The sequence below is a fragment of the Somniosus microcephalus genome, chromosome 10, assembly GCF_052327205.1.
Source record: "Somniosus microcephalus isolate GS21.2 chromosome 10, FLI_Smic_1.0, whole genome shotgun sequence".
In the NCBI taxonomy this organism is placed as follows: Eukaryota; Metazoa; Chordata; class Chondrichthyes; order Squaliformes; family Somniosidae; genus Somniosus; species Somniosus microcephalus.
The window spans coordinates 116,634,433-116,648,500 of NC_140996.1; the positions used below are offsets into that span (position 1 = coordinate 116,634,433).

At 42.3% G+C, this 14,068-nt stretch overlaps 1 protein-coding gene across 1 annotated transcript in view; it reads right to left on the bottom strand.

The window, feature by feature from the left end:
- Positions 1-14,068, bottom strand: part of arhgap42a (Rho GTPase activating protein 42a) — a 604,917-nt gene that overhangs the window by 439,742 nt on the left and 151,107 nt on the right. The window contains exon 2 of the mRNA XM_085998730.1: positions 3,751-3,846. Within this exon, the coding sequence (XP_085854856.1) occupies positions 3,751-3,846 (96 nt within the window). The remainder of the gene's footprint in view (positions 1-3,750; positions 3,847-14,068) is intronic.

Sequence of the window (14,068 nt, forward strand, 5' to 3'; positions counted from 1 at the left end):
AAACTCTCATCCATGCCTGTATCCGATGCTCTCCCAGATGGCCTCCCATCCTTCAACCCACAGGAAACTCAATTTATCCAAAAATCTGCTGTCCGTATCTTATCCCACGCCAAGTCCCGATCCCCAAGTTCCCTGTCCTTGCCAGCTAACACTGATTCCTGGTCACCTAGCGGTTCAAATTTAAAATTTTCGTCCTTGTGCTTAAGTTCCTCCATTGCCTCATCCCCTTCCATTTCTGTAACTTCTTTCGATGCTACAAGGTCCCCCACCTGAACACTTAATTCGTATGATTCTGGCCTCTTGGCTATCCCACCTCTCCTTTGCAGGTGTGCCTGCAGCTGTCTGGCACCATGCTCTGGATTTCCTTCCCTAAATACCTCGCCTCTTCACTTGCTTCTCCTCCTTTGAGACACACCTCTCTGACCAAGCTTTTGGTCATCTCTTTTTTTGTCTCAGTATCCATTTTTTTCCTTACACCTTTGTAAAGCACCTTGTGACATTTTTCCACATTAAAGCATAAGAAATAGGAGTAGTAGGCCATACGGCCCCTCAAGCCTGCTCCACCATTCAATAAGATCATGGCTGATCTTCTACCTCAATTCCACTTTCCCGCACTATACCCATATCCCTTGATACACTTCGTGTCCAAAAATCTATCGATCTCATTCTTGAACATCCTAAACGACTGCGCGTCCACAGCCCTCTGGGGTTCAAAATTCCAAAGATTCACAACCCTCTGAGTGAAGAAATTTTTCCTCATCTCAGTCATAAATGGCCGACCCCTTATCCTGAGACTATGATCCCTAGTTCTAGACTCTCCAGCCAGGGGAAACAGCCTCTCAGCATTTACCCTGACAAGCCCTCTAAGAATCTTATACATTTCAATGAGATCATTTCACATTCTTCTAAACTCCAGAGAATATAGGCCCATTCTACTAAATCTCTCCTCATACAACAACCACTATATAAATGTAAGTTGTATATATTGGCCCGGAATTTTCAGTCAGTGGTGAAGTGATGGCAATCGCCGCTGACCTCAAAGAAAGCTGCTCACAAAGATCTCTCAATCTCTACAGATAAAACTTTAGCTTTCTTTACCTTAATTTGATTGTAGTGCTCTCAAAAGCATAGAGCAGCAGTGATGTCATTGTGGTAAACCACTGTTTGTATTCCACTGTGTACATGCCTGGACATGCCTCGGCTGACTCCTCCCACAAGTCCTAGTATAAAGGTGACTGCTCCCCAGCCCTTTGTATTCTAGACCGGTCGACCACTCGAGGCAGACCTTCATTCTTTTGTTAATAAAAGCCTTTAGTTACTCTCTTAACTCTCAGTCTTTTATGAGTAATTGATAGCGCATCAGTCATCAAGCTGTCTAAGCAGCCAATCACACTGAAGAATTCTCAGATAGCAAACCAGGAAATAAAAAGCACTGATTATCAATTCACTTTTTAACATTTTTAGAGTGAAATAAAGATTGGGTCATACACATGGGGTTAATGTAGAACCTGAAATATCAAACTTTGAAAAAATATATATATATTTATTATTTTAAAAATCTAGTAATTTTTATCATAATGGAAAAATTTGACATTCCACAATTTTCAAATTAGTTTTTCAGGGCCAGAACGAGTGTTCAGCAGTCAATACACTGTAAAAACCCCAGTTACATCTATTCCAACAAGGCTTAACTTTTTATGGGGTGCGTAACATCGATATTAGAGCGGAAAAGCTCAAGTTTTCATCAGTTCAGCTGATTTCACCGATTGCTGGCTATGGGGAGTTCCACAGTGCAGCCTGTGGCGGAGCAGGGAATGACTGACCACAACTTAAGGATTTCTGCGCTGATCTGTGCATGCGCTAAATCCTAAAGATACAGTCAGTTTTAGATGGGTAATGACGGCAAACGATGACAGTTTCAGCGTCATTATCACTGCAAAATCCGATGCATACTATAATAATATAAATAAAATGATTCTTATTCCTTAGCATTTTCAAAGGTGAGTATCCACAGTAGATGCACCGGTAAGAGATAGGTATCTGGGGAGGGGAATCATGAGATTTAACTGCACATGGGACCAGTCCTGGGTTTTGATAGCATGCAGGCAATCCTGCATTTTGGTAGATGGGAATCCTGGAATTTAACAGACTATCAATAGGGTATCTGAGGTTTTGCAGAATTAGGGGGTGGAATATGTGGCTTGACTCACAGGTGAATCCCTGGTGATCCAGCAGTGAGAGGAGGGCACATGGGGAAGAAGATGTCCTCACTCTGGCAGCACTGGTTTACTCGGTGCAGAGTCTGAGGGAGAAAAGGAGACAGAATGTCTTGGAGATATCCTCCTTCCTTTCCGAGCACAATGTTAAGCCACAGAAACCAGATGATATTCAATTAATTTCATGGTCCGTGTTAATGCAATTGATCTCAGCTGCAGTGCTCCAATTTGCTTCAGTTTCCATTTGGTTTGGTCGAAGGAAGGAGTACAAATCAAGAATCAGCTAGGGTTCCTGCTCCTGACTGCCAGCCAGTGACCCCTGTTGCAAAGTACACATGCATGGACATTGCATAAGGACAGGGTCAGGCTCAGCTATGCTGCCTTACACAGTTCAATAAATATAGGCCCAGTAATTCCTGTCACAACGCATGAGTACGGACAGGGTACTCACGCGTGTGACCGGAGGAATTGCTGGTTTTCAGTATGCACAGCGCATGCGCTGAAAACCGGCATTTCCTGTCCTCTGACCCAAGGGGTTAAGAGGCAGAATGCGTGCGACTGCACAGGCAGCGCGTGCGCAGTGAAGTTCCTTTTTTTTTTCCCCCCAGAGTTGCCCGAGTGTAAAGGCCTCCGGTTTTTATGCGTGGAAAAACCAGACATAAGTACTTAGTTTTACAGGTAAGTGGACTTTTAGTACAATGTAGAAATTTTTTTTCCACAGGTTTATTATTTTTAAAGAATTTACAGTAAGGTAAGTTTAGTTTTAGACCCTATCTTTTAAAAATTTATTTATTTCAAAAAATTGATTAATTGTGTAAAACATTTTTTAAAGCTTATTTATAGTTAATATAATCAGTGGGATGTTTTTTAAAATTTTATTTAAAGTTTAAGTAGTGTTTTGGCAGCCCATACTTTTTATGAGTTTGACAGTCTTTACTATCAAACTCATGAATGAGTTTCCCCTCCCCTGATTGGCTGCACAGTGCTCACCTGATCCCAGCCGGCACATCGCACTAACTACGCCGCTGGATCAGGTAAGCACATCGCGCCGACATCTGAACCGGGCCTGTGACAGGAAATGCAAGCAGGCCCGGGCTTCAGATGTCGGCGCGCAGGGTGAGTGCAGATCGGGGGCTTGCACGCGCGGCAAGCTCCCGATCCCAATTTCAGGGCCATTGTGACCACTCACTATTTAGAAGAATGGCCACTTGGACAAGGGCTGCCAGCACTTGTGGAATCGTATCCCAGCAAGAAGCAAAACCTTCAGGAAAGGAGGGAAGAAAAGTGGAATTTTTTTCTGCCTTTTGGTTGAAGGTTAACATCTTTGGGGCCAGTCAAATTGACCAAAATGATCTTTTCTGGTCCTGTGTGTTCCTATATTTCTATGTGTAACCAGTGATCTCTTAAGTTGGGAACAGTAGGAAAAATTTGGGGATAAAACTAGTTAATACATACAAAAGGAAAATACAGAAGTATTAATCCTTAATAACAAGTAACTACAATTATGTTTTTAAAAACATTGTTCAAGACTTACCAATGTTAATTTCATCATCAGTCTCTGCATCACCAATGCACTCAAACTGAAAATCCTGCAGCGACTGTGAAAACCGCTGAACAGCTGCAGAGAGATCTGAAAAGTAAATATATGAATATCAGACTTAACCTAATTTTCTGGAGGTAACACGAAAACAAGTTGATAATCTTAACAGTAAACAATTCAAAAATAGCAAGTAAATAATGACGCCCATGACCCATGACTTTAAAAAAAATAAAACTAGTCAATCTCCGCAAACATTGTTCATCGCAAGTCAACTGATGTTTTATAAGGACTGGAATCTTGTAACATGTAATTCAGAATGTATTATTCTGCTGCAAAAGTGATGTTTTGTCCCTTCAAGGTCACAAAGTCCAACTGCTGTTAAGTAAACACTGATTGAGGTCAGCATTCAATTACTTCCAGGCTGCAGTCACATCCCTAGCTTTGCCTTTCTTTTTACAACTGTGACTGCCAAGGTGAATTAGGAGGCTGCATGCATTCTGCCTCTGTTATTTTCTGTTGCTAGGAGGTTTCTCTATACAATATACTTATATTCACATAGCGTATGTGTCATGAATCTTAACATTCATGAAGAAATGACTCATGAAAGAACACTGGGCGGCCAGCTGGAGTCCAAGGAGTATAAATACTCGGGCGTTGGCCCAGCTTGCCCAGGATGTTTTTGTAACCAGGAACTAGTGATGTAACTAGAATCTCATGGTTGTGAAACAGTTGATTAAAGCCTTGTTTTATACTCAAATCAAGTGCTTAGTAGTTTTCTTACGTCAGTATGCAGATGTACTTTAAAAAGATTTGTACATATACTGGTAAAATGGCAAGACGAAAAGCAGTGTGTAAGTAATTTTTGTTGCTGTGGGTGCTTTACTTCCTTGGTTACTAAATGGTGGTAGATGTTTGATAATTGACATGAAATACATTTACCTGTATTGTGTGAGTATAGTCAGCAATTTCAATTGAACAACACTAAGGGCGTCAAAGAGAGGCAGGATGCTCTGCGATTTCTCGGATCTAGTTTTACTTTCCAGTTTTAGCACAGGTTGTCTATTATTTCCACCTTTGAGGAGGAATAAATGGGCTAGATTTTGCTCTCAGCACAGAACAAATTTTTGCATGGCAAGTTCCCGTCAGCCAACTATCCAAAAAGCATAGCGCCCTCCCCAAGGTATCTTGGACCTGTGTGAGCAGGACAAGCAACTGTGTATCTCCTTAACCAATCAGGTTGAAGAATCGTTACTGAGCAGCACAGACTATGAACCAGGAAGTGCACGTTATAATATTGAATTCAATGTCAAATCAGGTACAGAAAGTGAAATAAAGAGAGGGAAAGAAAGATTGGATTGAGAGAGAGATCAGAGGCAGAAAGAGAAAGGTTGGAAAAAAAAGTTAATTACACTTTTTTTTTAAAATCGCCAACAATAATTAAAAGCTGAAGAATGAGACGCCACACTTGTAAAAGTTAATTTTCAGTGCCAGAGAGGTTGTTTTGTACTAATTAAGACTTGCCACACCATTAAAAGAAGATAAGAACATAAGTAATAGGAGCAGGAGTAGGCCATTCGGCCCTTCGAGCCTGCTCTGCCATTCAATAATTCACGGCTGATCTTCTAAGGGTACTCAGACTGGACTAGACAAGTACCAACGTTTTTTTGGCAAGTTTCGTCTGTACGAGGCAAGTATAGTGTTGATTTTAACACCAAGGTGGCAAATGAGGGTGGGAAAGGTACCAAACTTCCCATTCGGGAATTGCCATGGGAAGCCCGGACTATTTTAACTTCATTTTGTGGTGCTAAATTTGCTAACCGTATGAGCAAAACAAAACAAGTAGTGTGATATTAAAATCTGACACTGGAAGCATATCATGACAAACAGGAAGTGCATTCAACCATGCAGATTTTTATAGGTAGTTAGATTTTTAAATTGTCAACAATGCTCATCTATCTATCTATATATATATATATATATATATATATATCTTATCTATATATATAAATCGGTACATCTGTCTGTCTGTCATTCTGTCTGTCATCGCCTGTGCGTGTCGGGCTATGCGCTCGAAAGTTACAGGGCGTACCTACGCGCGCGTTACCTCCAAAGAAAGCTTACGCTTCCGAGACGGTTTTAAGCGCATTTACGTTTCGGCCGGGCTAAAATCGCGCCCACGGTATCCGAAAATCTTCAACATTCCGCTCATTAGCATCTCATTATCCGCTCATTAGCGACAGAGTGACCTCAAGCTCGACCAATCGTATGCCGGGTTGCTGGCGTGTGCCGCCGGGCCAATCGGTGCGTGTGTGGCCGGGCCTTATCGATCTGAACCGAGGTGAGTCGCCGCCATCTTGATTCCAAACTTTTCCTTTCTTTTTCCCGCTTTCTGCGTCTTAAAAAAAAACGTTGCTTTTAAAACACATACTGTTTTTAAAAAAAATGATTTAGAAAGTAATTAACTTATCTAATCTCATTAATTTTCGTACCTTTCCCCGTTTTTCCAGGTAGGCCTAGAAGCCTCGGCGTCTCCTCTGCACCCACGCCCGAGCTAGGCACCTCCCGGCCCCACTCGAAGGCTGGAGGGCCGAGCCTCAGCCCAGCGCCGCTAGGGTGCGCGCGCAGCAGGAGCTGAGACGCGGCGTCTCTCTCTGGCTCGGCCGGGGGGCGGGGCTTGCTGAGCGTCCAGCGTTACCCTGGCAACCGGCCCCGCCGGCCGTCTCGCACAGCCGCAATCGGCGGTCTTCGCCTGGGGGGGGGCCGCGCGCGCAGCAGGAGCAGCTGAGACGCAGCGTCTCTCTCTCTGGCTCAGCCGGGGGGCGGGGCTTGGTCAGCGTCACGGTTACCCTGGCAACCGGGCCCGCCGGCCGAGCCAGAGAGAGACGCCGCGTCTCAGTTCCTGCTGCGCGCGCAATCGGCGGTCTTCACCTCGGGGGGCCCTCCCCTCCCCCCCTCCCTCTCTCTCCTCCTCCTCTCTCCCCCCTCCTCTCTCCCCCCTCCTTCCCCCCTCCTCTCTCCCTCCCTCCCCCCTCCTCTCTCACCCCCCTCCCTCCCTCCTCTCTCACCCCCCTCCCTCCCTCCTCTCTCCCCCCCTCCCTCCCCCCTCCTCTCTCCCCCCCTCCCTCCCCCCTCCTCCTCCCGCTCCCTCCCCCCCTCCCTCCCTCTCTCTCCCCCCCTCCCTCCCCCCTCTCTCTCTCCCCCCTCCCTCCCCCCTCTCTCTCTCCCCCCTCCCTCCCCCCTCTCTCTCTCCCCCCTCCCTCCCCCCTCTCTCTCCCCCCTCCCTCCCTCTCCCTCCCCCCCTCTCTCCCCGTCGCTCTCTCTCTTCCCCCCCGTCGCGCTCTCTCTTCCCCCCAGTCGCTCTCTCAATTCAATTCAATTCAATTCAATTCAAATGCTTTATTGGCATGAAAGTTTACAGGGAACCATATTGCCAAAGCTTACATAACAAAAAGTACAGTTTTCCAACATTCTGTAGGTGTCAAACAATACAATATTAGTTTAAACAATATTAATTTAAACAGTCGTTGAACATCGTTGGGTACATTCAGTATTAATTTTAAACAGTCCTCAGGTTGTGACATGTTGTTACATATTTGGCACCAAGGTATGGTCTGTCTCCTTCTCCCAGGACTAATCTTAATTTTGACAGGTCATCCAATTCTTTGAAATCTGGGGTTGTTTGGCTGAGCTTGTCAAATAATATGTTTCTTCTTGTGTTGAATTTTTCGCATTTTAGGAGGAAATGCATCTCTGTCTCAACCTCGTCGGCCAGACATTGATCACATATTCTATTCTCTCTAGGCTGCCAGGATTTCTTGTATCTTCCTTTTTCAATTGCCAGTTGGTGGTCGCTTAGTCTGTACCTGGTGAGGGTCTGTCTCTGTTTTGTGTCTCTGATGGTCGAGAGATAGTCTGCCAGTTTATATTCTCTTTTTAGGGCCCGGTAACATTCTAATCTGCTTTGGCTTTTGGTTACATTGTTCCAATGTTCCAGGTAGGTTTCTTTGCATTGTTTAATGATTTGGTTCACTCGGATTGGTGTTTGGACGGCAGTGTTGGTCTGGGACTGGTCAGGGTCCGGCTGAGTAGGAGTACTTAGTTTCAGTAGCAGCTGACTCAGGGGACTCTTTTCTGGGTTTAGCTCTTGGGTCTGGAAGGCTTTAAAATGAAGGGTGTCTGGGGAGCTAGATTTGAGGTAATTGAGGAAGTTTAGTGCTCGTTTGTGGATGTTTATTATCAGTGGGTATCTGCCTAGTTCGGCTCTGCATGCATTTGTTGGTGTTTTCCTTTGGGTACGAAGAATGCTTCGGCAAAATTCTGCATGTAGGGCTTCTATTGTGTGTTTTTCCCATTTAGTGTAGCTATGGTGATTGAGCGGGCCCCATACTTCACTACCGTACAGCGCAATGGGCAGGATTATGCTGTCAAATATTTTGAGCCAGATTTTGATTGGGATTTGGATGTTGTAGAATTTTCTTTTTATTGCATATAGGGCTCTTCGGGCTTTTTCTTTTAGTGCATTCACTGCTATGCTGAAGCTCCCTGATGCTGTAATGGTTAGACCAAGGTAAGTGTAGCTCATAGTGTGTCCTATGATGGTATCACTGAGAGTAAACAGGTATTTGTTTTCCTGACACCTGGGCCTTTTTTGAAAAATCATGATGTTGGTTTTCTTTAGATTTACTGTTAGGGCCCAATTTTGGCAGTATTTGTCGAGGTGGTCTAGTTGTTGCTGTAATCCCTGTTCTGTGGGAGACAGCAGAACCAGGTCGTCCGCATAGAACAGGGATTTCACTTCTCCATCCAGGAGACAGAGACCCGGTGACTCGCTTTTCTCCAGCATGTCTGCTAATTCATTTATGTATATGTTGAACAGGGTCGGGCTCAAATTGCAGCCCTGCCCGACGCCTCTTCTCTGGGTGAAGAAACCGGTGCGTTTGTCTCCAATTTTGACACCGCATTTATTTTTCAGATACATCGATTTAATAAGGTCATAGACTTTGCCCCCTATTCCACACTGAAGAAGTTTATAATAGAGCCCTTCGTGCCAGATAGGGTCAAAGGCTTTCTTGAAGTCAATGAAACAAGCGAATATTTTCCCATTTTTTGTTTGGTGTACGTTTTTCAATGAGAGTGTGAAGGGTATAGATATGGTCGGTGGTGCGGTGTTTTGGAAGAAAGCCTATTTGATTTTTTCTAAGGATATTATGTTTGTTAAGAAAATCCAGTAATCTACTATTTAGAATACTGCAGAATAACTTCCCTAGACAACTGTTGACACAGATGCCGCGGTAGTTATTTGGGTCTGATTTGTTTCCACTCTCTCTCTTCCAACAACAACATGCCCTCGAAAAAGCCTCGGCACCGCCGGGCACTTCAGCTAGTATATATATATAAAAAGGCTACTTCTGTCTGTCTGTCTTGAATTAACTCGAAAGTTATAGAGCGTACCTACACGTGCGTTACGTCGAAAGAAAGCGGACGATTCCAGAACCGTCCTAAGCGTATTTACGTTTCGGCCGGACAAAAGTTGTTCGCGAGTTATGCAAAAAACCTTCAAAATTAAACTCATCTGCTAAGTAGCATTGATTGACTGACGTCAAGGTCGACCAATCCTGTGCCGGCACGATTGACCAATCCTACAGTTCAGTCGCCTGATGGTTGGCCAATCGCTGCGTCTGTGGGCGGGACTAATCGTTTTCATCTCAGGGATCTGGCAGCCATTGCCTCAAGCTAAAAACCCCATTTACTTCCAGCTCAAAATCTGCTAATCCAGCTTCGAAAAAGTTAGTATCTCTTTTAAAAATAACATAAGATTTACCAAAAACGTTTTATAAGTACTTTCACTTTCATCTTTCAAGGTATTAAAAGGTAGAAATGTTGCCCGGCAGCAGATTCACAGAGGGACACAGAGATGCCCCAAAGCCTGGGACTCGATTTAAACCGCCCGGCCCAAAACAGCCCTGGCAAAGCCGGGCTCCCCCAGCTAGTGCTCTATAAATAAGTTCCATATATTTCTACTAAAGACATTTCATTATGTATGTGTAGTGTGAAAAAAGTGCACCGAGTGTGTTTAAACTGTACATTTGATTTCAACCAATACTTAGAACACAGTATAACATAGGAACAGGAGTAGCCCCTCGAGCCTGTTCCGCCATTCAATTAGATCATGGCTGATCTGTACCTCAGCTTCATTTTCCCGCCTTTGATGCATAATCACTTTATACCTTTATTGATGCATTTCTAGATTTCTCTATAAAATAGAGTTGTCAGACGTATTCCTGGAGCTTTCATTACACAACCTCCTGCCTCCAACTACTCAACCCAGTAAAAGAGACTTTTTTAAAAATCTTCAATCTTTCTATAATTAATCAACAGAGTGATCAAAGAAAATGAAAAATACACACAATTATTTTTTTTAATGGCCCTATGATGTTTCTGCCGGGTTTCTTGCAGCAGTGCCTAGATGATTAATCTCAATTCCTGGAGATTCAGGGCAATCCTGGAGGGCTGGCAACACTACTATAAAAGCATGGATAAATACTGCACCTATTACTATTGAAGTAAATAACATGCAGTTCACACTTTCAAGAGTCATACATAAATATTGAAGGGGCGTTTTATAAAAGGAACATTATTTTTATTGAGACAATCTAGTAAAATATGCATTATACTATGGATGAGACAATCTTATAAAATGGAGTCTTACTCTAAATACACAATACATCACAGTAAAGCAATCAGAAGTATTGAAGCAATTTCTCATTTATAGTTCTAAAATATCCTGCTGCAAATGTCTCAATCTGCTGTTATTTACATTAAATATTTATACTTATTCTTCTTGTTACAATGAAGTCATTTTTCCCATGCATGTGTTTTTAGTTAGCATGGAAAAAAGGGAAGGAAAGCAAATATTGAAATCCCTATGGAACAGAAGGCTTTCAACAGAAGCCAAGGATCATAAGTATTTTACTTCATCCCCTGGACAATTATCTATGTAGCATGATTTCAGGCACATACAGCACAACTATTAAAAGTCTAACATGGAAACTTTTACATTTTCTCTTCAAAGAACTGTGTCCACTTAAACTAAAATGCACCCCCCACCAAAATCAAGCAAACAATCAATCTGATGCATCGTGCTACCTCTCACAATTTAAAATCTATTCCATTTCACATTTGAACAAAATTAGACACTTCTTACTAGAATACATCTATTCAGCTGGGTTACATTTGAAGTTTAGTGTCCACAAACATTGTCACCTTTTTACAGAGCGTCAATAAGGCGAGGAAAAAGGCAGAAACCTTGGGTCAAATTTGCTGTATCACATACTCCAAATGCTAAAAGAAACAAGAGCAGATCCAGAGCCTGGCTCTCACTCACCAGGTTTGAATACCCTGAAAACACATTAACTTCCTCTCAGATTAAAGTATCTCTTAGTTCTCTCCTCACCCTACTAAAATGCTCCCACATCTTTGTTTTCACTTCTGATGAAAGAGTAATATCTGAAACATTAAACTCTCTTTATAGATTGGCCTACTATTTACAGAATTTTCTGAATTTGTTTCACATTTCCAACATTTGCAGATTTATTTTCTTTTTACTTGTGGTGGGTCATTTGTTGACTAAGGGCATTAGCACTTGTGTTGAGCTGAGACCATCACTTCATGATCAAAGCAATCTGTGCATTGCATTCGGATCAAGGCAAAAGTGGGTCCCGCCTTGCTTGTTACATATCAGACTATTTTTGTGTTGTCTGGATCTGTTCTTGCTTCTTTTAGCATTTGGAGTATGTGATACAGCAAATTTGACCACGGTTTCTGCTTTTTTCCTCATCTTATTGATACTCTGTAAAAAGGTGAAAATGTTTGTGGACGCTAATCTTCAAGAGGTGCACAGACTTGCCCTGCACCAGGTGCTGAAAATACTGTTAAGCTAAATATATTGTCTTCAGTTCAAAGCAGTTTATATTCCAGGAGGATTCCTGAGGCGTCCACTGGCTTTGAGCCCATTGATACAAGAGATAGGCACCCCAAGAGAAGTGCCTGATACAAGGGTCAACTGAGGAGGCAGAAACTGTAGAAAAACACCTTGTAACAGAAGACCACCTACAAAATTAATCTCCTGTGAGAACTCCAGGTGAACTTTTAGTAGTTGTCTCAGCGAGATTTCTTTTAGCTGATGAGAAATCCTGGAATGTTACAAATACTGGACAGCTATCTAAACAGACTCTCAACACAACACTGGGAGGCAAGTTATTCCTCTCGTTTACTGATGACTTTCAGTGGTAGTGGGGCAGGCAGCAGTGGAAAACTGGTGTGACCCGTTACTCTGGTTCACTGCCTATTTTTACCACTCTAATATTTTCCAGCAGAAGGAAAGCCGATGTCAGTTTAGCCTGAACAGCATCAGACGGATGTATTTAAATGAGGTAGTAATGATGCAGCAAGGTTGTACAGCTCATTTTCTGTCATTACCACCTAATTTCCAGAGGATTCAAATAATGGGGCAGATTTTGCTGGAGCGGGGCGCCGTTAGTCAGACTTATTCGTGCATGCTTAGGTTTTAAAATGTTACATTTTTGCCCGACAATTTGCTGGAAGTACGAGCTGATAACGGTGCAGCGAGGGCAACAGGGCATCTGGGACCTCAGTGAACAACGGGACAAACAGTGCATCTCCTTAACCAATGAACTAAAGGATTGAGAAATAAACAGCCTGAGAAGGAGGGTGAATTAAAGTGTGTGAATTCAATGTCAAATCAGATACAGAAAGCGAAAGAGGGAAAGTAAGATTGGATTAAGAGAAAGGCAGAGAGACCAAGGAAAAGGAAAAAAAGGAAAATTTTAAACTGAAATTTTAAAATCTCCAAAAGCAATTTACAACTGGCAAGAGAGGTTGATTGGCAGTCATTAACAAATTATCACTTTGTTAATACAGTACTTATTACAAGACTTACCTTTCTGCAACGAGTTTAATGGTCAATTAATGTGCAAATACAACAACTTCATGCAAATTACGGGGATCCCATTTTCACGAAGCTAACTGCTATTGAAAAAATAGTGGAATACAAATGACACATGCCGTTATTGATGTGTAAATCGGCCAGCAACTTGTGCAGATTCGCAACTGACAGGGTATCTCTTCCTCGCTGCAAGTGGCTAGCCGAGTTATGCATTAATAATATTAGCGTCGTTCGTATGCCATTATTTTTTCAGCAAAATCTGGCAAAATATTTAAAACAGACATCCAGCTGTACTAGACATTACTGACAAGGCAGAAGCACTTTTTAAAGATCACAGCAAGTAATTTTGAAAATCCTATTAAATAATTATTTTACAACCGTTTTGCCATTTTTGTTTTTTCCATTACTGTCCACTACTTCAATGATGACCTTACTGCCTTCTGATATGGGGCTTCCATTTCTGCCCCCTCACCCAGAGAGGGCATTATGCAATTTTCATTCAGAATACCTGTCTGTCTGTGCTTTTTGGATGAAGAGGAGGAACAAAAGATGAAATCCAGACTTATTCGGCATCACAGAAAGCATAACATGTCCTTACAGCAGTACCCGCACTCCAAAATATACAGACCAAAGAACACCTTCCTGGTACTGACCCTGCAGCAGTGCTTGCAGAGTTCTCTCTTCACAAAGCAAGTCATCAATGATTCATGTCTCAGCTACAGCAGCACAATGTACATGATATGTGAAGTATCTGACCAAAGACTATACCCCATCTCCCCACTTCAACATTTTTGAGAGACTTTCTAATGAAGAGTCCTATCCAATGAAGAATCCAAAGAAATTTCAGAAGCTTATGGGTTTACTTTTATGTTAAGCCAACAGGAGATGTTAAACTGCTTACTTTTCAAGTGCAGGAGTATTACTAAAATTTCATCTCTTTTTATTTTATTCATCATTTTGGTGTTATTTTCCCTGTTCTATAATTCTTCCATCTTAATTGCTTTGTTCGCTTTATTTTTCCTTCACTCTTATTCATTTAATTTCTAAAACAAATATTAATTTGCAGTTCACCTCTTGAATGCTCTGGCACTATTGATCTCCTCTAGTCGGCAACAGCAGTACAGTTTGCTACTAACCTGATCAATAGGTCATATTATGAGCCTACATCATGAAGCGGAGCCTGTCCAGAAATACAGACATCTATGAGAAGGTAAGGCAATGCAAGGAGAATTCTGGATTATACAATACAAGTTGTCTTTCAAATCTCAAAACACCAAAGTTACAAAACATCCACTAGATTTTCACTGGATGCTGGTCACAAAGTTTTTCCATATCTTCTAAAATATA